This window comes from Stomoxys calcitrans, chromosome 3 (genome assembly GCF_963082655.1).
Source record: "Stomoxys calcitrans chromosome 3, idStoCalc2.1, whole genome shotgun sequence".
Classification (NCBI taxonomy): Eukaryota; Metazoa; Arthropoda; class Insecta; order Diptera; family Muscidae; genus Stomoxys; species Stomoxys calcitrans.
In genome coordinates, this window is record NC_081554.1 from 180,494,495 (window position 1) to 180,520,771 (window position 26,277).

The window sequence follows — 26,277 nt, forward strand, 5'->3', positions numbered from 1 at the left end:
TTTGGGCAAACCAAGTTTTCCCCTTCCAAGATCTTGTGGGGACGTATCATAATATTCTTTTGTTTTTTTGAGAGAGAATTCAGTAAACTATCAGATCCCAAAGAGCAAAGTTGGAAATAATAGTAAAAATTGTGTCCTTTGTTAGCTTTTAAAATTTTATAAAGGTTGTACGAACAATTTTTTGGGTCACTGTACATGATATTTTACAAAAACCCTTTATTGGTCAAAAGAAATTTTCGAAGGATAATTTAGCTTCATATAAAGTGGAAGAAGGCACAACGACACGGGCCCGACACAGCTAGTTTTCTAAAAAAAAAAATATTTTTATTGTATTCTTCCTGAAGTGAAATTTTCTAAAAAGCAGTTTGTAATCGTGTAAACTCTACATTCAGTAAAAAATCCGTATAACCGGATTTTAACAACCCTAATTGGTTACTCTCGCGATACTAGCTCTTTGAAGAGAAAATGTCACACAGACATATTGAGAGAGTTGACAAAGCGTAACACAAGTACGCACATAATCCATCACATACCTGATGTCTATCACGTAGTCATGTTCTCGCTGCTGGTTTTCGAAGTGTATGATATGTCAAGTGGATAATGTCCACCTTTATTTTCATTCGGCTAGTAATAGGTTTTTCGGGTTTTCTTTAAACCACTCTATGCATTTAAAATTCTTTGGCGAAAATATTCAAATTATAGATTCATCCTCTCGTCTTTCCTTCATCCTACAGACGACATTATGGCACTCTATCATTATATGCCCCAGTCCGCACAAAGAGTTCCAAGCCACGCAGTTGATATTATTGAATATGTTGTGAAACCTTCCACTATTTTAGTTGGTGGATTCTTTGAGAGGGGCTACTGTTAAATCCGATTTTTTACTTTCCCAGTTTCTTCGAAATGATCAATCATAAAATGTGAAGTATTTTAAAACCAGTGCTAGTACTAATCAATATTCCAAAAAACCCACCTTGTATGGGTGACAAAAAGTGACTAAAGGCCCAAGCTAGATACAGGTAGCAACACCCAGCAGCTGAAGTTAATCTACCTTGGACAATATTTCGCTATATGTTAACTAAAGTTAAACTACCTACAAGATTTCTAAGCCATAGTTTAAAATTCTACCTGTATTCTTAAATGTCGCAAGATATTTTCTAACTATTTAACATCTTGTTAACCCAAAATAGTTAATCAGTTCTAAACTGTAACGTCTAACGTTAACATCGAACGCTCTAAGCAAACGATTAAGAATTTTTGTTAAAATAACAAACAAAATGATTGCTCAGGTGAATAGTTCGCAAATTACCAACAGCAATGTAATGTTGCGCAAAAAGAATAACGGAATAGCGCCACGTCCCAGAAGCATGTTGGAATTGAAACCCCATCTAGAGATGGCAATTACAGAGTTACCAAAAACCAAGTCACACAAGAAGTCAAAACTTAAGCGCATGGCTTCCTTGTTTAACACCAAAATTTCAAGATTGCTGCGACGTGAAGCCAAACCCAAAAGCTATAATGCACTAGTGAATGAATTATCACCAGAACCTAAGGTAGCAGCCAAGCCATTATTTTCGAAACTTCTAACACTACCGCGAGCACGCAAAGCTGAGAAAAGTGAAGCAAAAGCCAAGATTTTAAATCATTTGAATCAAATTAAGAAGAATTGTCCTTATGCCTCATCAATAAGTCTGAGAAACAGGATGCTCGAGGTCAAGGCTCTCAGGGGAGCTGTGAATATTCCCAATTCATTAAACGAAACTTGGAAAGATCAACATTTCTCTAAGAATTTACAACATTTCTCTTTCAAAGCTGAATCAAAATGTGAGGATTTTAACATTAAAACCAATCTTCGAAGAACTCGTTCTTTAGATTTGGCCCAAGTTAAAGCTAGTCAACTTAACTATTCATGGCTTGAAGCAAAGCTGGCAAACCCAGTCGAACCAAATAAGTCCATTACCGATAAATTGTTGGAAGAGATCCTTGGCAAACTTGAGGCAATGGATATGAGCAAAGTAAAAAATCCCATAGAAAATTTGAAAACAAATTTCAATTCACAGAAATTGTCCGGTCATCAAAATTTCCCCAAGCCTATGCTTACTTCAGAATCATCGACCACTTCCTCGGCCAAACATTCAGAAATTGAAGAAAATGAATCAGATCTTCCCCCAAGTTCCATGGAGCCAGTGGTTATTTCAATATCAGCCAGTCCCACCAAACAATCATCAACTGAAGACTCTCCAACAGAAATGTCAACAGCATTACAGGTAAGTTACAAAAAACCCGAATACTAACTAAACAAGCGAAATAACATTTTCCCTTTCTTCTTTTTAGAAACAGCATGGCAACTCCAACAGTCCCAGTTATAACAAGAAAATTTCACCCGGCAAGCCTATAAAATCCCTAAGGAAAAAGAAAATGCGTCGAACCTTAAGCGGCAGAAAAGAAAGATCCATGGAGGAAGCCAAGACCACAACCACCACCACTACTGATTCTGAATCAGATTGCTGGAATCTTAGAAATCCCAACAACTCCAGAACACAACCCCAGACTTGCTTCAAAAAATCTAAAAATTCCTCTTTTGCCTTAAATAGCCTGCAATCTACAAAGCCTTCAGTGGATGCTGTTAGACAAAAACGTAGAGATTCTCTTATGCTCAATGATATTTCTGGTGTGGAAAAGACTTCATCCCGTTGTTTGGGCAGAGATAACAATGACAGTCCATCCCATTCGCCCACCGATAGTTATGATCAAGGCTTTGAAACTGGTTCCATGGATAGTCCCATACGAAGAATGGATGACAAGTCTCCCCGCATATCCATTGATATGAACCTCAAACAGCCTCAAACCAATTCAGCCTTCTTCTCAACACCCATTAAGAAGCAGGGACAAAAGAGCCTTAATTCGGCTTTTAATGAGAGTGGTTCACAATGCCCTAGTCAAAATGGTCAACAAATGCAGTGCTTTAGTCCCATATCCATGGTGATGAAATCACGTCGCCGCTCCATCTATGACAGTGATTCGCGTCGCAGTTCCTCCATAGCCATGCAAGTCATACGTGAAGATCGTTCCTGGGAACATGAACAACAAGTCGGTCATACAAATCATAGCCAAGACTTTTCTGCCGTGGCGGCTCCCAGTGCCTTGAATCTCAGTCAATCCATACAAGGCGAAGCATGTGCTAAAAGTTCTTCATTTTGGATACAATCAGGGGATTTCTTTGTGGCTTTGGATATCTTCGAAAATGATGCGGAACGTGTAAGGCTACTCTATGAAATTTTCTGCCAGAAGAGTTGTGACACCAAAACAGCTTTCTTTGGCATAGATGGTCATAAATTTGCCTTGAAAAAAGGAAAGGTGGAATTACAAAATGTGCCTCAACGTCCAAATCATAATAGTAAAACCTCACACTATTGGTTCTCCACTGGGGATATGACCATACCTTTCAGTGGTAAATTGTTGCCCAATGAGAAGGTGCAAAGACTCTTCCAATTCATCAAGATGGCAGTGGAGGATACTGGCATATTAAGGTTTGGGGTTGATGATGTGGAGTTCTCCAAAGTTTGTGAAATGTGGAATCCCTCTCCCAAATATTCTCTCGACAGCAATAATAGCCTGGCCAGCAAGAGCTCTCGGAAAAGTATGGAAGGTAACCGTAAATATTCCTTGCCCTATGCCTCGAAATCAAGAAGATCCAGCAGCCTCAGCCGTGACGTATCTGACTTCGAAAGTGATGACTTTAGAGAATTGGAATCTCTGCGTTCTTCTCAGTCACCCTTTGGCAGTGATGCCTTTGAGTTGAGATCTTTGGATTCTCACGACATAATGCCGGCTCCCCGCAACAGCGAAGTTTCTATGAGGGAATCATTTGGTCAAGGCTATGAAAATGAACCTTTAGATCAATTATTCAATGAGAAACCGTTGGCAAATAGACACAATCCACGAGCAAACCTCTCCATAGCCGATTTGATGAACATACTACAGGTCCAACATCGCCGCTTGAGTACAGTTAAGGGTCGTCTATCGTTTTATCATAATTCACCCATAACCTCGTATGATGCCTTGGAGGCTTTGCGTGATAGTCCCGAATATTTGCCACTATTGAAAAATATAGTCTCCGATATAACTCGCATTGGTAGCAGTAATGGTTTCAAAAACTGTTCCTTGGAAGAGTTGGAGCGTTATATGTTCTTCTTGAGTCGTTACGCTGATATTTGCTTGAGTAGTTGCAACAATCATATGGATAAGATAATCAACACATTGAATGAACAAAGGACGATTTATGTTTAGATAAAGATTTTTAATATTATATTTAGAGAAAAAAATTAAAAGTTTAATAATTGACCTTCAAAAGGTCTCCTAATATAAGAAAAAAAATTAATACAGACAAAATTGATAGTAAAAAAACAAATAAAATTTTAAAAAAATATTTAAATGCCTTAAAAATTGTTAGAGAGGACTGTATGAAACATCCCACCTATAACATATATCTATAAGGAAAAATTTACTCATTAAGAGGGCCACTATGAAAAAGATCACTGTTAAAGGTGGTCTATTCCATATAGACCACCGTTAAAGGTGGTCTATTCCATATAGACCACCGTTAAAGGTGGTCTATTCCATATAGACCACCGTTAAAGGTGGTCTATTCCATATAGACCACCGTTAAAGGTGGTCTATTCCATATAGACCACCGTTAAAGGTGGTCTATTCCATATAGACCACCGTTAAAGGTGGTCTATTCCATATAGACCACCGTTAAAGGTGGTCTATTCCATATAGACCACCGTTAAAGGTGGTCTATTCCATATAGACCACCGTTAAAGGTGGTCTATTCCATATAGACCACCGTTAAAGGTGGTCTATTCCATATAGACCACCGTTAAAGGTGGTCTATTCCATATAGACCACCGTTAAAGGTGGTCTATTCCATATAGACCACCGTTAAAGGTGGTCTATTCCATATAGACCACCGTTAAAGGTGGTCTATTCCATATAGACCACCGTTAAAGGTGGTCTATTCCATATAGACCACCGTTAAAGGTGGTCTATTCCATATAGACCACCGTTAAAGGTGATCTATTCCATATAGACCACCGTTAAAGGTGGTCTATTCCATATAGACCACCGTTAAAGGTGGTCTATTCCATATAGACCACCGTTAAAGGTGGTCTATTCCATATAGACCACCGTTAAAGGTGGTCTATTCCATATAGACCACTGTCTAGAGATTGCCTTGTTTTTTTTTTTTTTTTTTTTGTTTGCCAGTATTTACCTTTCATTAGAATTCCGTATTGTCCCATTTGGTATACATGTTCCTTTGGGGCATAATTTTAAGGTCTGAGACTCCTCGGTAATCGATCGACAATTTTTGTGTTAGTTTTTTATTTTCCTTTTATTTCAGTCCCACTTAGGCATATTTGACCCGTCTGGGAATAGACCCAGAATTTTTAAAAAAGGTTTCGTATTCTCTAGCCATGTCCGTCTGTTTGTCCGTCCGTCTGTCTGTCGAAAGCACTCTAACATTCGAAGGAATAAAGCTAAGTGTTTGGACTTATAAATCGGCCATAGGGGGTCCATATTTTGGTATAGCGGCCATATAAACCGATATCGGATCTTGACTTCTTCAGCCTCTAGGGGGTACAATTATTATACGATTTGGCATACACCAAGTATGATTCAAATCAGTTTATAACCTGATACATCTCCCATATAATCAAATCTTGAATCTGGACTTCGTGAGCCTCTAGACATCGTCATTATTATCCGATTGGGCTAAAATTTTGCATAAAGTATTCTAGTTTGACCATCAACAACTGTACCAAGTATGGTCCAAATCGATTCATAATCTTATATAGGTCCCATATAAACCGATTTCTGATCTTGACTTCTTGAGCCGATAGAGGGCACGGTTATTATCAGATTTCAATTCATAACGTGATGTAGCCGCCATATAAACCGATATCGGGTCTTAACCTCTTCAGCCGCTAGAGGGCGCAGTTATTATTATTTGTAAGCGTTTTGTTTTAACTTCTAACAACTGCGCCAAGTGTGGTTCAAATCGGTTCATAACCTGATATAGCTTCCATATAAATCGATTTCGGATCTTGATTCTTGGGCCGGTAGAGGGCGCTATTATTATAGGATTTGGTTGAAATTTAGCACGAAGTGTTTTAGTTTAGCCGTCAATAACTATGCCAAGTATGGTCTAAATCGGTTCATAACCTGATGAAGCTCCCATATAAACCGATTTCGGATCTTGACTTCTTGAGCCGCTAGAGGGCGCAATTATTATCCGATTTGGCTGAAATTTTGCACAACTACTTCTTGTATGACCTTTAATATACTTGTTTAATATGGCCTGAATCGGTCCATAACCAGATACAGCTGCCATATAAACAGATCTCCTAATTTTATAAACCGATCTCGTAGCTTGACTTCTTCAGCCGCTAGAGGGCGCAATTCTTATCCGATTTGGCTGAAATTTTGCGCAATGAATTTTATTTTGGTCTCCAACAGCCAAACCAACTATGGCCCCAATCGGTTCATAACTTGGTATAACTGAAATAGTATAGCAATTCTTATACATTATCCTTTGCTTGTCTATTAAGAGATATCGGCCAAAGAACTTGACAAATGCGATCCTGGTGGAGGGTATATAAAATTCGGCCCGGCCGAACTTTTACTTTTTATTTCTATACATGCACCAGAAATTACAATTTGTTGCCAAAAGTTTATGATATTGTTTGATGATGTTCTTGTTTGGGGTGTAGTAGATACATTTTTTTTGTCGAAATGATCAACAGCTATATGACAATTGGTTACTTTTTTATTTCTATAAAATAATTTATTTAATTTGTTGATTGAATAACTAAGCCAAACAAGGCCTTATATAGTTACAACATTTGTGCATACTACTCCTTTAAAATAATAATTGTAAATATTTTTTAAAAATTAAATAAAATTTATAAAAAAAATATTTTCTCAATTTTTTTTTCTTAGAAATTGTGTCAAAATTTTATTTAAATACATTTTATGTCTACAGAAATTTTGTAATTTTTTTTTATTATTAAATTTTATGAAAATTTTTTGTAAGCGTTTTGTTAATGAATTTTTTTTTTGTTTTCTTTTTACAGCCTCCTGAAAATGAGCTTCAAAAATCCCACGATCACAATCCGGCCGCCTTAAGTGAACACCAATTGCGCATACAAGCCTCACTGCAACGTCTCAACATACCCGACTGGTTTAGGCAATACAATCAAAAATCGCCCGATGGTGCCGGCACTGGCGGCTATAAACCTGGCAACTTCACCCGCAAACGTACCCAGGATTCTGGCCGTTGGGCTGGCCTTAACTCAAAGACCACATCACTCAGTTCGCTGGGTTCACAGCGTTCCGATCGTAGTCCTTTGCTGTTAAGTCCCTCGGCACACAGTCATCATGGTGGCCAGAGTGCAAGTGGTCATGGGCCACAAACACATCATCATGGTGGTGTGGGTGTGGGACACTCGGGAGCCGGCACTGGTGCTAGTGGTGGAGCCTTCTCAAGGTGGTCCACCTCACATTTGAACTCGTCGCAAACATCACCCAGTGTCTCACAGAGGGGTTCCTTTTCACGTGGTGGCCCCATCAATTCGAGCTTTATATCGGTGAATAGCGGTCACAGTAGTGTAATAAGGAATTCAATGCGTCAACCCTATTTGGGATGGAGAAGTCAAGAGAAATTATCACAAAGAACAGCACATGAGAGGTGAGTTGACCAGGCTTTAAACATTGATAAACTTTTTACTTATGGTTTAACATTTCTTTTACAGATTGGCCTCATCTTTGTTGTCACAACAGCAGCGCACATCACCCACAACCAATACCCCTGGCCAAACGGCGGCCAATCGTAAACTGCAACCTGTCACCCCGGAGATACAGTCTTCCATAAAGGAAGTCACTTCGGCCATTGTACATTATGTCAACGATCAAACAAATCAACAGCGCAGTAGATCAACGAGTCCAAATTCGAGGTAGGCTGGTATACAAGGCCAGCTTTTGTTATGACCGAAAGCTTTTGTTTGCGAAAGCACCAACCCAAAAATTAGAAATTCAAACACCAACCTACCTATCTAACTAACCTTCAAACAGCTTCCTAGCCTTCCTTAAAATCAAAAAAAAAAAAGAAATCTATAAAAATTTCTGGCAATTTTGTGGAGGTTCAAAACCTTCTCTCTGTATAGATGCTTAGCTTATGCAACAACCGAAATTAGAATTTTATGTTGTGTCTCTTTTTTGTATATTCCTAAGTGCGTAAGTGCTGTTTCAGTTACGCTTTCAAATTGTTTGCACACTTTTGGTTTCTTTCTTGATTTATTCATTTTCTTTTCTCTCTACTTCTTCTTTTCCCCCCCTTTAGCTATTTATGAATCCTTTGCAGGATTCTATTTTTACGTTCTAATCCTTTTTTGGGTTTGTCATCTACATTTGTGCGCACCTTTTAAATTTCTTAGACTCTGAAGATAAAAATAGATTTGAGTTGTTACAACTTAATGCACCTGCCACCACCTCGATCACCACCTTCACCACCACTTCCCAACATCACCCACAACGAAGAGTTGATTTGATTTTGTATTTGATTGTTAGTTTTCCTTTATAATCTGGATGTTCTCTCTCCACGCCCTTGTTTTTTGGGGGGTGTGGCCTACATCCGTCTTTTTTTTGTACATATGAGCCGTATGATTTCAACCGCACACTCCAACATACTCAAAACTTTTCATTTTCATTACAATTTAAGGTAAGTTTTTATTTTAATAATATTTCTTATTTTTAGTTTAAATTGTTTTTAGTTTTATGACATATTTTCTTTTTGTGGTTTATGTCTTGGCTTAGTAAAATTTTATTATTTATTGTGTTATTTCGTGTACTAAATGTTTTGACCCTTTAAGATATTAAATTTTTTAATTTAGTGTATAAATGGTATGTAAGATTCCCCTTAACTCGGATTTTTGCCTGACTATAGTTGCGAGAAGCTTAGCTGGGAGGTATTGGGCGCATCTACAGGTTGGGGATAGTAGCATGCTTTATGCGGAGTAACAGTAATTGCTGTCGTGGACAATCAGCGGTATCGAGTGTAGAGTCTCAGTGAGAGGCCGGCCGGCACCGACACTTGCTTAAATACTGAATACCTATGATGCTCGATATTGCAAGGTGAGTTATTGGCGCCTTGAATAACCAATGGCCATCACGTTCCTGCGGCAATCGGTCTGATGGACCGGAACGAGCTTGCAGCCAATAATCTGAGCTTCTTAAGACTGGCTCCTACTATAACGGAAAAAGATGCATACTCGTATTTAGACCACCGTAGCGCAGAGGTTAGCATATCCTCCTATGACGCTGAACGCCTGGGTTCGAATCCTGACGAGACCATCAGAAAAATATTTTCAACGGTGGCCTTCCCCTCCTTATACTGGCAACATTTGTGAGGAACTATGCCATGAAACTGGTACTATGCACTGCGGCACGCCGTTCGGACTCGGCTATAAAAAGCAGGCCCCTTATCATTGAGATTAAACTTGAATCGGACTGCACTCATTGATAGGTGAGAAATTTGCCCCTGTTCCTTAGTGGAATGTTCATGGGAAAAATTTGCATTTACTCGTATTTAGACTACTCCTTACAAGAATAAAGGCTCCATGCATTCCATTCCCCGCTCCATTGAATAGTTTAGTCCACGAACCAAGTATTGACTCACCCATGCTCGGAGATGATCTGTACGTCGGTTTTTTTGGTTTTCGATTGCCAAAAAGTTGTAATCGTCAAAAACGTCATATACTAATAAATTTCCCATGAACATTCCATGAAGGAACAGGGGATACTTCTCTCATATCGATGAATGCAGTCCGATTAAAGTTTAAGTTTAATGATAGGTTACGTTTAAGTGGTAGTCTCACTTAGACGTTTTCGTCCATTGTGATACCACAGGAACAGACGAAGGAAGATGCCTTCAAGTTCCTACCGTTGAAACATCCAGATCGCCTTAAAAAGCCCAAAATCTTGCAGGATCTCAAATAAAGTGGAACTCCTTCTAACTGCTAGTGCGGCATACACACACACAAATTGTTCTAGTCTCTTCTTCCTCGATGTATCTACAGCTTCTGCAAAAGTCGTTGCTGGCAACCTTCTGTCTGTCAGCAAGTTTTTCGATTAGACAGTGACCTGTCATGACGGACACAACGATTAAGAAGTCTGTTCTAGCCAATGACAGCAAAGCAGTAGACCTCTTCAGTTCTAGATTAGGCCACATAAGTTTTGAGGGCGGTTTTTGTGTTCAGAAAAACGTTCTTCAGGGATTTAATGGCTGCCTGGCTGTCTGAGAAGATATTTATGCCAATAGTCGTCATGACATTATATCTTAGCCATTCCGCCACTTCCTTAATTGCAAGGATCTCTGCTTGATACACACTGCAGTGGTCGGGTAGCCTCTTCGATATGACCAGTTCTAGATCTTTAGTGTACAGCCTAAAACCCGCCTGGTCGTTTAGTTTGGAACCATCCGTATAGATGTTTATGTAACTTCTGTTACCAGGGATATCGTAGTTCAAATATCAAGGATAACACAGTGTCCGTAGCCGCCACATGACCAATGAGAAAGCTCTCTTAACCACACGGCAGTGGTCGCCGCAATTTGGGTAGTCACAATGTCCAGAGGCATAAGATGTAGCATTAAATTCAGTGCATCAGATGGTGTCGTCCCCAGTGTGGCTGTGATGCACAAACAAGCCATCTTTTGGATCCGGTTAAGTATTGAGAAGTAGGTAGACTTTTGAAGTGCCGTCCACCAGACCACAGCGCCATATAGCATAACAGATGTGACAACTGCAGTATATACCCAATGCATGACACGCGGTCTAAATCCCCAACTTATACCAATGGCCCTCTTGCAGGTGTATAGGGCAAGAATTGCCCTTCTTGCCCTTTCCAAAAATTTGGATCTAAAGTTCAGTTTCCTGTCCAGAAAAACACCCATGTATTTTGCGCTTTCTGTAAATGGAACATTCTCTCCACCCAAGGAGACAGGTTCCACCGTAGGCAACTTGTATCTCCGGCTGAAAATAACTACTTCTGTCTTGCACGGATTTATACCCAGACCACTTTCGGTAACCTACTTTGCTGTTGCACGTAGAGCTTCCTGAAGTATATCTGTTAAGAGTGCTGGGAAACTTTCCCCTAGTCGGAATTGCCACGTCATCAGCATACGCTTTTAAGGAGCCTACTTTTAAGGGGCCTCCTTTTTATGTCGAGTTCGAACGTCGTTGTGTATAGCGACACCACCTAGTAGAGAAGTTTTAACATGGCAGGATACCTTACAAATGTAGCCAGCATTAGTAAGGGGATAACCACCGTTGAAAATTTTGTTGATGTTCCCGCCGGGATTTGACACACCACCTTTTCTCAATAGAATGATTTTAATATCGGACATGGTCAAATACTTAGGATTGATCTTGGACAGGAAACTGAATTCGAAGTGTAACACTTAGAAGCGTACAGAGGAGGCTCACAGATGTTAGGTACTATGTAGACGGGTCGCAGTCTCGATATGAAGTCAAAATCCGAGTATAGTCCACTGGGTCTACAGGAGCGCGATTAGACTCATTCTTACTTAAGCCTTAGTAGTTTGGTGGACTGCAATGGAGAAAATAGTGCAAGGATAATAAAATAATACAGTGCAAGGATAATAATACAACCGGTTCAGAGAACATGTTGTCTTGGCGTAAAGCACTGACATTCTTGATATTCGACCCTTAGATATGCAGATTAAGTTTGAGGCAGCCACTGCGGCTATGGGTCTTAAAGCGTTGGGAGAAGGGATAGAGCATAGGAGCAGGTGATACCATTGCGGTATAATCGAGGCGCCGATAGGAAACCTGGAAGAGGTTTCTCATCGGATTTCTGAGATGACTCTTGAGGTCAGTATAATCGGGGCGCCGATAGGAAACTTGGAAAGAATGCAAGAGGTTTCTCATCGGATTTCTCGGATTCGGAAGAGGTACATAGGAAACTTGAAAGAATGAAAGAGGTTTCCAATCGATATCTTGTGACGGCTCTTGGGGTCGAGAGTGAGGCAGTGCAGCGGCATTATCTTGGATTGACGGAACTCTAATATTGTCATCTAGAAGAGGACAGAGTAGGCCTGGGGTCTACACTGAGAACCCAAGCACTGAGGTCTGTTTTCGATTGCCTGACCATAATGCGGTCATGTAGGCGGAGATTCGGGCAACCAAGGAATGCGTTGTTGTTGTTGTTTATGTAACTCCCATATAAACTGATCCTGGATCTTGACTTCTTGAGCCTCTAGTTCAGATCGAACTATATTTGGATATAGCTGCCATATAGACCGATCTGCCGTTTAAGGGTCTGGAACCCATTATTTATTGCCCAATTTCTCTGAAATTTGAATCAGTGAGTCGTTTTAAGCCACCCGTCATCTGACCCAAATATGTTAAAAATAGGACTATATTTAGATATAGCTGTCATATAGACCGATATACCGATTAAGGGTTTGAAGTTTATAAAAGCTTTATTTCTTACCCGGTTTCATTAAAATTTTAAATATTAAGTTGTTTTAAGCTTTCCGAACAAAATATAAGTCAGATCAGTTTAGATCAGATCAGGTTAAGTTTCTGAACGAGCCAAATCGGACCATTTTTGGATATACCTGCTATATAGGCCGATCTGCCGGTAAAGAGTCAAATGCCCATAAATGCTTTAATTTTTAGCCGATTTCGCTGAAATTTAAAAGTAGTGAGTAGTCTTAGGCCTCCCAACATATGGCCCAAATGTAGTTCAGATCGGACTATATTTAGATATAGCTGTCATATAGACCAATCTTCCAAAAAAGCAAATTTATTGTCTGAAAATGTGACTTGTATACGAGTTCTCGTGATCTGAATAAAATATGAGCGAGATCAGCTCTTATTAAGATGTAACTACGGATATAGTAGTGGAGTTATAATAAAATCGGATGGTGACTATATCATTGTTTGGTCCAGATCAGTCCAGATTTAGTTATAGCTGCCATATAGAACGATATCTCGATTTAAAATTTTGGCCCAATAAAAAGCACATTTATTATCCTACTTCGTTGAAATTTGACGCAGTGACTTATGTTAGGTTTTTCGATATCTGTGTTCTATATGGTTTAGATCGGTTTATATTTGGATATTGCTGCCAAAAAGACCAATATTTTGGTCAACAAAATTGTTAGACCACTCAATGTCCGTGCCGAATTTGAGAGCATAAGTTATCCGGCTTTAACCCGACTGTGACGAAAGGGGGTTTACATATATATCCTAGGTGGTGGGTATCCAAAGTTCGGCCCGGTCGAACTTAATGCATTTTTACTTGTTTTTCTTGAGCCACTATAGGGCGCAATTCTTATCCGATTTGGCCGAAATTTTACACTTCGGGGCCACTACTGTGTGTGTGATGCAGTGTTCGTTTCGCATCAGAAATCCGTACTGATTCGGCTTAGCCATGTCCGTCTGTACAAGAATCCTGTGTATACGGATGTTGGTCTTTCGTTCGTTTTTGTTAGCTCAAAGACGAACATTATGAATTTTGGTAATATTCGGTTCTTTCCGAATTTCATTCTAAGACTTCAAATTCTCAACTGTGTCCCTTACGGGTGCTTAACACGGGTTATTGCTATATTTTGTATTTTGCTTTTAGAATAAACAAATAAAAGCGTGCTAAGTTCGGCCGGACCGAATCTTTTATACCCTCCACCATGGATCGCACTTGTCCAACTCTTGCCACGGTATTTCTTTTTAGGCAAGCGAAGGATAAACGAAAGTAATTGCTATGTTATTGGAACTATATCAAGTTATGGTTTGTTGCGGACCATCATTGAACTGAATATTGGAGAACATAGTAGAAGTCATTGTTTAAAATTTCAGCCAAATCTAGTAAAAATTGCGCACTTTAGGGACTGAAAAAGTAAAATAGGGAGATCGGTTTCATAGAGGAGCTGTATTAGGCTATAAACCGATTCATGCCATATTCGACACGTATGTTAAAGGTCATGAAAGTAGCAGTTGTACAAAATTTCAGCCAATTCGGATAATACTTTCGACCTTCAGGGGCTCATGAAGTCAAGATCCCATATCGATTTATGTGGCGGCTACATCAGGTTATGGACCGATTTGAACTATTCTTAGCACAGTTGTTGTTAGTTACAACAAAACACCTCATGCAAAATTTGAGCCTAATCGGATAATAATTGCGTCCTCTAGTGGCTCAAGAAGTCAAGACCCCAGATCGGTTTATATGGCAGCTATATCAGGTTATAGTCCGATTTGAACTATTCTTAACACAGTTGTTGGAAGTCATAACAAAACACGTTGTGCAAAATTTCGGATAATAATTGCATCCTCTAGTGGCTCAAGAAGTCAAGACCCCAGATCGGTTTATCTGACAGCTATATCAGATTATGGACCGATTTGAACTATTCTTAGCACAGTTGTTGAGAGTCATAACAAAACACCCATGCTAAATTTCAGACAAATCGGATAATAATTGCGTCCTCTAGTGGCTCAAGAAATCAAGACCCCAGATCGGTTTATCTGACAGCTATATCAGATTATAGACCGATTTGAACTATTATTAGTACAGTTGTTTTGAGTCATAACAAAACACCTCATGCTAAATTTCAGCCAAATCGGATAATAATTGCGCCCTCTAGAGGCTCTCAAGAAATCTAGATCCCAGATCGGTTTATATGACAGCTATATCAGGTTATGGACCAATTTCAACCATACTTAGGACAGTTGTTGGAAGTCATAATGAAACACCTAATGCAAAATTTTAGCCAAATCTCATAAGAATTGTGCCCTCTAGCGGCTCAAGAAGTCAAGATCCCTGATCGGTTTATACGGCAGCTATATCAAAACGTGGACCGATATAGCCCATTTACAATTTCAACTGATCTACGCTAATAAGAAGTATTTATGCAAAATTTCAAGGGGCTAGCTTTACTCCATCGACAGACAAACGGATGGACGGACAGACGGACGGACATGGTTAGTTCGACGTAAAATGTCATGACGATCAAGAATATATATACTTTATGGGGTCTTAGACGAATATTTCGAGGAGTTACAAACAGAATGACGAAATTAGTATACCTTCATCCTATGGTGGAGGGTATAAAAAGATAAGAGGATGTGTGTTTCAAAAAAAATTTTTTTTTTTGGGACACTCTAATGTATATTCCTTATAGGGTCGGAAGTGCATATTTCAAGGTGTTGCAAACAAAATGACAAAATGAATATACCCCCAAAAGGGTGGTCCTTTATCATTGAACTAGAACAAAAGTCCGATAGCAGTTAATAATCTGTATGATATGTTCCCACAATGGCTGTGGAAAAATTTCCGATGAAACTTTGATCCACCGATTTTTAAGTATTATTTCTGATTTTGTACTTCTATATACCTTTTTACATACTGTTATCAGATACTTATAGATTTGGTTGTTTTCTACTCAATTTGTGTTCCATTTCTTGGTGTTTAATACCCATAACTTGTAAACCATCATCTCATAAACCATAAGTTAAAATCCTGACAAAAAACTTTTAAACTTTTTACAAATCTACGTGACAGCTAATGTCAACGATAGTGATGGTGTTGTTATATAAACAAAAACTACCAAGCAAATGAATGACTAAGAATTTCAAAAATTTAAATTAAATTTTCTGTTTATGGACATTCGCATTCATACACCACACGACACGCTACAATGCAACATAACTTGAAAACTTGGCAAATGAAATGACATAAAAACGAACCAAACACTCACTCTCTCGGTTGGCTATGATTTCAACCGCACACTCCAACATACTCAAAACTTTTCATTTTCATTACAATTTAAGGTAAGTTTTTATTTAATTTATATTTCTTATTTTTAGTTTATATTGTTTTTAGTTTTATGACATATTTTCGTTTTTGTGGTTTATGTCTTGGCTTAGTAAAATTTTATTATTTATTGTGTTATTTAGTGTACTTAATGTTTTGACCCTTTAAAATACTAAATTTTTTAAATTAGTGTATAAATATTCCTCTTAACTCTAATTATTGCCTGACTACAGTTGCGAGAAGCATAGCTGGGAGGTACTGGGCGCGTCTACAGGTTGGGGATAGTAGCATGCTCCATGCGGAAAAACATTAATTCCTCTCGCGCACAATCAGCGGTATCGAGGGTAGAGTCTCAGTGAGAGGCCGGGCGGCACCGACTCTTGTTTAAATACTGAGTGCCTATGATGCTCGATATTACAAGGCGAGTTATTGGCGCCTTCAAATAACCAATGGACATCACGTTTCCGCGGTAATCGGTCTGATGGACCGGAACGAGCTTGCAGCTAATAATCTGAGGCTTTTAAGACTGGTTCCTACTATAACTTCAGTGCTTAACAACGGAAAAAGATGCATACTCGTATTTAGACCACCGTAGCGCAGAGGTTAGCATGTCCGCCTATGACGCTGAACGCCTGGGTTCGAATCCTGGCGAGACCAACAGAAAAAAATTTCAGCGGTGACCTTCCCCTTCTAATGCTGACAACATTTGTGAGATAATATGCCATGAAAAATTTCTCTCCAAAGAGGTGTCGCACTGCGGCACGCCGTTCGGACTCGGCTATAAAAAGGAGGCCCCTTATCATTGAGCTTAAACTTGAATCGGGCTGCACTCATTGATATGAGACACCACTTGGTAGAGAAGTTTTAACATGACAGAATACCTCTCAAACGATGATATCTGACATTGTCAAATACTTAGGATTGGTCTTGGACAGGAAACAGAATTCGATTTGTGACACTCAGGAGCATACCGAGAAGGCTCACAGATGTTTGGCACTATGTAGACGGGTCGCAGTCTTGAAATAGGCTCATAATCCGAGTATAGCCCACTGGCTCTGCAGGAGCGCGATTAGACTAATTCTTACTTAAGCCTCAGTAGTTGGGTGGACTGCAATGGAAAAAAAGTACAACGTACGGATAATACAACCGGTACAGAGAACATGTTGTCTTGGCATAGGCAGAGCGATGTGAACCACGCCCACTAGAGACGACATTTTAAATATTCGACCCTTAGATATGCAGATTAAGTTTGAGGCAGCCACTGCGGCTATGAGTCTTAAAGCGATGGGAGAAGGGATAGAGCACAGGAGTAGGTTATGCCATTGCGGTATAATCGAGACGCCGATAGGAAACCTGGAAGAGGTTTCTCATCGGCTTTCTGAGATGACTCTTGAGGTCAGTATAATCGAGGCGCCGATAGGAAACTTGGAAAGAATGCAAGAGGTTTCTCATGGGATTTCTCGGATTCGGAAGACACTTGAGGTCGAACACAAGGCAATGCTGCCAGCGGCACATAGGAAACTTGGAAAGAATGAAAGAGGTTTCCAATCGGATTCTTGTGACGACACTTGGGGTCGAGAATGAGGCAGTGCAGCGGCATTATCTTGGATTGACGGAACTCTAATATTGTCATCTAGAAGAGGACAGAGTAGGCCTGGGGGTCTACACTGAGAACCCAAGCACTGAGGTCTGTTTTCGACTGCCTGACCATAATGCGGCCATGTACGCGGAGATTCGGGCAACCACGGAATGTGTTGTTGTTGTATATGTAACTCCCATATAAACTGATCGTGGATCTTGACTTCTTGAGCCTCTAGTTCAGATCGAACTATATTTGGATATAGCTGCCATATAGACCGATCTGCCGTTTAAGGGTCTGGAACCCATTATTTATTACCCAATTTCTCTGAAATTTGAATCAGTGAGTTGTTTTAAGCCACCCGTCATCTGACCCAAATATGTTAAAAATAGGACTATATTTAGATATAGCTGTCATATAGACCGATATGGCGATTAAGGGTTTGAAGCTTATAAAAGCTTTATTTCTTACCCGGTTTCATTAAAATTTTAAATATTAAGTTGTTTTAAGCTTTCCGACCAAATATATCCGACCAAAATATAAGTCAGATCAGTTTAGATCAGATCAGGTTAAGTTTTTGAACGAGCCAAATCGGACCATTTTTGGATATACCTGCTATATAGGCCGATCTGCCGGTAAAGACTTTAATGCCCATAAATGCTTTAATTTTTAGCCGATTTCGCTCAAATTTAAAAGTAGTAAGTAGTCTTAGGCCTCCCAACATATGGCCCAAATGTAGTTCAGATCGGACTATATTTAGATATAGCTGTCATATAGACCAATCTTCCAATTTAGGGTCTTAATCCCATAAAAAGCAAATTTATTGTCTGAAAATGTGACTTGTATATGAGTTTTCGTGATCTGAATAAAATATGAGCGCATTTATTATCCTATTTTGTTGAAATTTGACGCAGTGACTTATGTTAGGGTTTTCGATATCCGTGTCCTATATGGTTCACATCGGTTTATATTTGGATATTGCTGCCAAAAAGACTAATTTTTTGGTCAACAAAATAATTAGACCACTCAATGTCCGTGCCGAATTTGAGTGCATAAGTTATCCCGCATTCACCCGACTGTGACGAAAGGGGGTTTACATATATATCCTAGGTGTTGGGTATCCAAAGTTCGGCCCGGTCGAACCTAATGCATTTTTACTTGTTTTTCTTGAGCCACTATAGGGCGCAATTTTTATCTGATTTGGCCGAAATTTTACACTTCGGGGCCACTACTGTGTGTGTGATGCTGTGTTCGTTTCGAATCAGAAATCCGTACTGATTCGGCTTAGCCATGTCCGTCTGTACAAGAATCCTTTGTATACGGATGTTGGTTTTTCGTTCGTTTTTGTTAGCTCAAAGACGAACATTATGAATTTTGGTAATAATCGGTTCTTTACGAATTTCATTCTAAGACTTCAAATTCTCAACTGTGTCCCTTACGGGTGCTTAACACGGGTTATTGCTATATTTTGTATTTTGCTTTTAGAATAAACAAATAATAGCGTACTAAGTTCGACCGGACCGAATCTTATATACCCTCCACCATGGATCGCATTTGTCGAGCTCTTGCCACGGTATTTCTTTTTAGGCAAACGAAGGATAAACGAAAAGAATTGCAATGTTATTGGAACTATATCAAGTTATGGTTCATTTCGGATCATCATTGAACTGAATATTGGAGAACATAGTAGAAGTCATTGTATAAAATTTCAGCCAAGTCTAGTAAGAATTGCGCACTTTAGGGACTGAAGAAGTAAAATAGGGAGATCGGTGCATAGGGGAGCTGTCTTAGGCTATAAACCGATTCATGTCATATTCGACACGTATGTTAAAGGTCATGAAAGTAGCAGTTGTACAAAATTTCAGCCAATTCGGATAATACTTTCGACCTTCAGGGGCTCATGAAGTCAAGATCCCATATCGATTTATGTGGCGGCTACATCAGGTTATGGACCGATTTGAACTATTCTTAGCACAGTTGTTGTTAGTTATAACAAAACACCTCATGCAAAATTTGAGCCTAATCGGATAATAATTGCGTCCTCTAGTGGCTCAAGAAGTCAAGACCCCAGATCGGTTTATATGGCAGCTATATCAGGTTATAGTCCGATTTGAACTATTCTTAACACAGTTGTTGGAAGTCATAACAAAACACGTTGTGCAAAATTTCGGATAATAATTGCATCCTCTAGTGGCTCAAGAAGTCAAGACCCCAGATCGGTTTATCTGACAGCTATATCAGATTATGGACCGATTTGAACTATTCTTAGCACAGTTGTTGAGAGTCATAACAAAACACCCATGCTAAATTTCAGACAAATCGGATAATAATTGCGTCCTCTAGTGGCTCAAGAAATCAAGACCCCAGATCGGTTTATCTGACAGCTATATCAGATTATAGACCGATTTGAACTATTATTAGTACAGTTGTTTTGAGTCATAACAAAACACCTCATGCTAAATTTCAGCCAAATCGGATAATAATTGCGCCCTCTAGAGGCTCTCAAGAAATCTAGATCCCAGATCGGTTTATATGACAGCTATATCAGGTTATGGACCAATTTCAACCATACTTAGAACAGTTGTTGGAAGTCATAATAAAACACCTAATGCAAAATTTTAGCCAAATCTCATAAGAACTGTGCCCTCTAGCGGCTCAAGAAGTCAAGATCCCTGATCGGTTTATACGGCAGCTATATCAAAACGTGGACCGATATAGCCCATTTACAATTCCAACTGATCTACGCTAATAAGAAGTATTTGTGCAAAATTTCAAGGGGCTAGCTTTACTCCTTCGACAGACAGACGGACGGACATTTTTTTTTTTTTTTTTTTTTTTTTTTTAATGCAGTTTTATTACGACTGAGTTTGCACTCATCTAGTAATTTAATGTTAACAATACATATTCAATACTAGAATAGTTAACCTAGTATATAACATTTTAATGAGAAGTAGTTCAATAACTATACTCTAATTGTGTACAATCAAGGGAGTTTATGTGGCTAAATCTAAGGGTAAAGACGGACGGACATGGCTAGTTCGACTTACAATGTCATGACGATCAAGAATACATATAAAGGGTGATTTTTTGAGGTTAGGATTTTCATGCATTAGTATTTGACAGATCACGTGGGATTTCAGACATGGTGTCAAAGAGAAAGATGCTCAGTATGCTTTGACATTTCATCATGAATAGACTTACTAACGAGCAACGCTTGCAAATCATTGAATTTTATTACCAAAATCAGTGTTTGGTTCGAAATGTGTTCATTCACCGTTCAGCGATGAGGCTCATTTCTGGTTGAATGGCTACGTAAATAAGCAAAATTGCCGCATTTGGAGTGAAGAGCAACCAGAAGCCGTTCAAGAACTGCCCATGCATCCCGAAAAATGCACTGTTTGGTGTGGTTTGTACGCTGGTGGAATCATTGGACCGTATTTTTTCAAAGAAGCTGTTGGACGCAACGTTACGGTGAATGAACACATTTCGAACCGAACACTGATTTTGGTAATAAAATTCAATGATTTGCAAGCGTTGCTCGTTAGTAAGTCTATTCATGATGAAATGTCAAAGCATACTGAGCATCTTTCTCTTTGACACCATGTCTGAAATCCCACGTGATCTGTCAAATACTAATGCATGAAAATCCTAACCTCAAAAAAATCACCCTTTATTTTATGGGGTCTTAGTCGAATATTTCGAGGAGTTACAAACAGAATGACGAAATTAGTATACCTCCATCCTATGGTGGAGGGTATAAAAAGATAAGAGGATGTGTGTTTCAAAAAAAATTTTTTTTTTTGGGACACTAATGTATATTCCTTATGGGGTCGGAAGTGCATATTTCAAGGTGTTGCAAACAAAATGACAAAATGAATATACCCCACGGTGGTCCTTTATCATTGAACTAGAACAAAGGTCAGATAGCAGTTAATGATCTGTATGATATGTTCCCACAATGGCTGTGAAAAAAATTTCCGATGAAACTTTGATCCACCGATTTTTAAGTATTATTTCTGATTTTGTACTTCTATAGACCTTTTTACATACTGTTATCAGATACTTACAAATTTGGTTGTTTTCTACTCAATTTGTGTTCCATTTCTTGGTGTTTAATACCCATAACTTGTAAACCATCATCTCATAAACCATAAGTTAAAATCCTGACAAAAAACTTTTAAACTTTTTACAAATCTACGTGACAGCTAATGTCAACGATAGTGATGGTGTTGGTATATAAACAAAAACTACGAAGCGAATGAATGACTAAGAATTTCAAAAATTTAAATTAAATTTTCTGTTTGTGGACATTCGCATTCATACACCACACGATACGCTACAATGCAACATAACTTGAAAACTTGGCAAATGAAATGACATAAAAACGAACCAAACACTCACTCTCTCGGTGGGCTATGCATTTTGTACCCTGTTACCTTGTAACATTTTGCCTCCTGAGAATTGTTGCTACAAACGGACTTGGATGTATCCTGTTCCCCGATGTTTGTTAGCAGTCGATAGCATTGCCATGGCATGTATACAAAATAAACTGGTTACGTTTAGATATTTGACAAGGATATGTACAAATGCACACACACACACACACACTCACATGCATGCACCATACGTACTGTGACTACAATATGTTGCCAGGAAGACATGAGGAGACACCACTAGCCAGTGTTAGTGCTATGCTCTGCTGAAAATATTAAATTCGGAAGCAAATTTAGTTACTTTGCTTGTCATGTATGTTTGTAAGGCAATATATAGAAAAATGGCGAAAAAAAACTTCAAATAAATTGCTTGTTAAATTTATATACAGGCTGCTTGCTTTTTGCCTATGGTGGTTGCGACAAGAAATGTTGACGTCATTCTTTTTCCCCCTTGCAAGAATGCATTGACCCCGAGGGCAAAAAGACAATTTTTATCAACAAAATTTCCCAAAAAATTCTGTTAGAGATATTTTTGAGAGGTTTGGGGAGTTTGTGAAAACGATTTGCGGTTTTGAGAAATGCAGTTGAAATCATTGTGGTTTTGGAGGAAAATTGAATTTGAAAGAGGAGAAATCTTCAATGAGGTCAAGTGGGGAATGTAGCAATGGTGTGGCATGTAAGGCAACAATTTTAAGACATTTTGGCAGATTTTTCAAAATTTAGTATTGGAAAAAGCCTTTTTAAGAACCTCATAACAAAATACCACATTAAAATTTTCAGCCAAATCTGGTAATAAATGCGTCCCCTATGCTCAAAAAGTTAAATTAGGATATCGGTGAGCTGTATTCAAACATGGACCGATTTAGCCCCAATACAAACCAAACCGATCTACATCAATAGGAAGCATTTGTGCAAAATATCGAGAAGCTAGCTTTAGGTAAGATTAGGTTAGGTTGAAAAGAGGCCATGCTGCTATACACCTATGCCACTATTGGGATTCTTGTGCACTCTAGGTTAGATTAGGTTAGGTTAGGTAGAAAAGAGGGTTCGAAAATCCAATCGTTAACCAGATCCTCCACTTGTGACCGATGATCTGGTGGAATCCTACCGGATGCACAGCCAATATTGATGACTGCATAAGTCAGCTCATCTCTGTTGTGCTTCCTCGCCACTCTGGCGTAATAGGGCGGCTCCTTACCATTCTCAGCGACCATCTTTCCCTTTCGTGATGGCTGTGGCCTCCTATTGGAAGTCACAGTCCTCCACGAAGACTCAGGGGCCGTGCGCGCTTCCTTCGTTCCTGTTCCGACTTTATCTACCTCCGCAGGAGACTGTCTGGAGTGTCCATTGCAGGATGGCTGGCTTGGTTTTCCCAAAGTACTTGAAAGCGGGGAGCTCTTTTTCTTCTTCAGCATTTTAGCAGTGTTATACTCTTCGGGAGATTTGATTCTTTTTCCAGCTTCCGTAGAAGTGCTTGGAATGTCAGTTATATCCCTTCCAGCATCCTGCACTTTCGCCCGATTGCGCTGCCGGTACATACACCTCTGTCTCTTTCGTCATGCACCGGATCGCTTTCTCGGTCTGCTTGTGAGCTTGGCAAAGCCATCGCTCACTTCTGCCGTCATCTCTAGATTCGGCTGCGATGACTGTTTCATTGGTACCGTCGCTGTCTGAATCCGAGTCAGAACCACCACTTTTACTTAAAGGCTGGGGACGAACTGTGCATCCCTTTGGTTTATTCGTCTCTTCCTGACGACTAGTTGTTCGCTGAAGCATTACTCTCGAATACAAGTGCCAAGGCACTCCATCTATAGGAGGGGAGGACAACACGCTCCGGTCTGACGCAGCCATTTATGGAGTCCATTTCTAGCCTACTCCAAAAGACATTAAATTTTTTTCGTAATAGGTAGTACCTATTCCGACATACGGATATATATTTTTTTTCTTTGAAGAACGAAATAAAAACATGTCCGATTCACTCAACGGCTACAAAATTTGTCCTAAATACTAAAAAATAACCTCGAAGAAGAAAAACTTTGTTAGGAACTCCGTGCTACTTACAAAATCCTTAATTGTTTTCCATACCACGCCCCTAAGGCTCATATCTGGTATTGTGTCTCCACCTAAGTGCCGGTGTCTGTTAGCCGCAAAAGCCGGGCAATGACATAGGATATGCTCCAACGTTTCATCGTCTTCCCCGCATGCCCTACACATGCTGTGACTTGCCGCACCGATTTTGCACAAGTGAGATCGTAGTCCCATGTATTCCGTCATAATACCGAAAGCCATACTGACCTCCTACTTACTTCCTTTCAGCAATAGCCTCGTCTTTTCACGATCCAGATCTCCCCATAGGATTTTCGTCGACCTAACGACCGTTTCGCTTTTCCACAGTCTTACATGCCGCAAAAGCCGGGCAATGACATAGGATATGCTTCAACGTCTCGACATCTTCCACGCATGCCCTACACATGTTATCACTTGCCGCACCGGTTTTGCACAAGTGAGACCGTAGTCCCATGTATCCCGTCATAATACCATAGTGACCTTCTGCTTACTTCCTTTCAGCAATAACCTCGACTTTTCACTATCCGGATCTCTCCATAGGATTTTCGTCGATCTAACGAACGTTTCGCGTTCGTCGTCCACGCCTTTAACTCAGAATGTGTCGCCCCGAAAGGCTTCGTGTTAACCAAGTTTATTGATGTCAGTCCTCTGAACTTCACTGCCAAATCGTCTGCTCTTTCATTCCCCCTTACACCGTTGTGGCCCGGTACCCAAAAGATGCGGATCGTACCATCCTCAGAGAAAGTGTTAATCACCTTCTTAGACGCCAAAATTTTTCGTGACAGACCTGGTTGTTATTGCCCCGATGGCCAGTTTACTCTCCGTAAAGATGTTCTCACTCGACGTCCTCACGTTAACATTACACCACCTCACGCATTCCGTGATAGCCCGGATCTCCGCCTGCAAGACCTATTATGGTCAGGCAGTTTAAAACATAAGTTAAGTTCGGTCGGGCCGAATCTTGGCAACCCACCACCATGGATTTTGCACAAATTTCCACAAATGAACTAAGTTGAAGACATATATGTACCAAGTTTCTGAAAAATCAGGAACAAATTGAAACTTCTAGGGGCCGTGAAGATAAATCGGGAGATCGGTCAATATGGGAGCAATATTAGGTTATTAACCGATTAAGACCGTACTTGGCACAGTTGTTGGAAGTCATAACAGAACACTCCGCGCAAAAAATCAAATAACTATTGCGGCTTCTAGGACTCAAGGAGTTTATATGGGAGCTATATCAGGTTATTGACCGATTTAGAGCGTACTAGGTACATCTATTGGAAGTTGTAACAAAACACTCTGTGCAAAATTTCAGCCAATTTGGACAAAAATTGCGGTTTCCAGAGGCTCAAGAATGCAAATCGGGAGATCGGTTTATATGGAAGCTATATCAGGTTATAGACCAATTGGGACCGTACTTGGCACAGTTGTTGGAAGTCAAAGGAGAACACTATGCACAAAATTTAAACCAAATCCAACATAAATTGCTGCTTCCAGGGTTTCAAGAAGTCAAATCGGGAGATCGGTTTTATATGGGAGCTATATCTACATCTGAACCGATATGGCCCATTTGTAGAGATGGGTTTCTACCGGTTAAATACCTAACGATTCACCAAAATCGAATGAAAAATGCTCATTTTAAGGGCTCAATACTCTATGTCGGGAGATCGGTCTATATGGCAGCCATATCCAAATATGGTCCCATCTGGACGATATTCAACAAAATGGTTTAGAGGGGTACCGGAAATCGCTGTGCCAAATTTCATCGAAATAGGATGACAGATGCTCCTTTTATAGGCTCATTACACAATATCTGGAGATCGGTATGTATGGCAGCTATATTCAAAAATGGTCCGATCTGTACCACATTTGACAGGAATTGGTAGGGGTCTACCAGAAAACACTGTGCCAAATTTCATCAATTTTGGGTAATATAGTGCAGCTATATCCAAATATAGTCCGATTTAAACCGCACTTCACAGAAACGAATAGGGGTCTACCAGAACTGTGCAAAATTTCATCGAAATCGGATGAAATATTACCAATTCATTGCCTCAAGACTTTAAGTCTGGAGATCTATATAAGTCTATATAGCGTCTATTTATAAATAAAATACGATTCTATGAAATCTGATAGTCTGGTTTATATACAAAGAATGCGAAATCATTAAAAAATTTTTGAAAAATGTTTTTATACTCAAGATATCTGCAAAATTATAAATACCCAGCTTTTAGGTGTAAATACCCGGATATTTACCCAATTTACCGGGTAAATACCTTTTGGGTATTTACCCATCGCCCT

At 39.5% G+C, this 26,277-nt stretch overlaps 1 protein-coding gene across 6 annotated transcripts in view; it reads left to right on the forward strand.

Moving 5' to 3' along the window:
• LOC106083188 (serine-rich adhesin for platelets) overlaps positions 1 to 26,277 on the forward strand; it is a 536,175-nt gene that overhangs the window by 446,167 nt on the left and 63,731 nt on the right. For all 6 annotated transcript variants that reach the window (XM_059364645.1, XM_059364644.1, XM_059364647.1 and 3 more), the window contains 2 exons: positions 7,137 to 7,750; positions 7,815 to 8,015. In XM_059364645.1, coding sequence (XP_059220628.1) covers positions 7,137 to 7,750; positions 7,815 to 8,015 — 815 coding nt within the window. The remainder of the gene's footprint in view (positions 1 to 7,136; positions 7,751 to 7,814; positions 8,016 to 26,277) is intronic.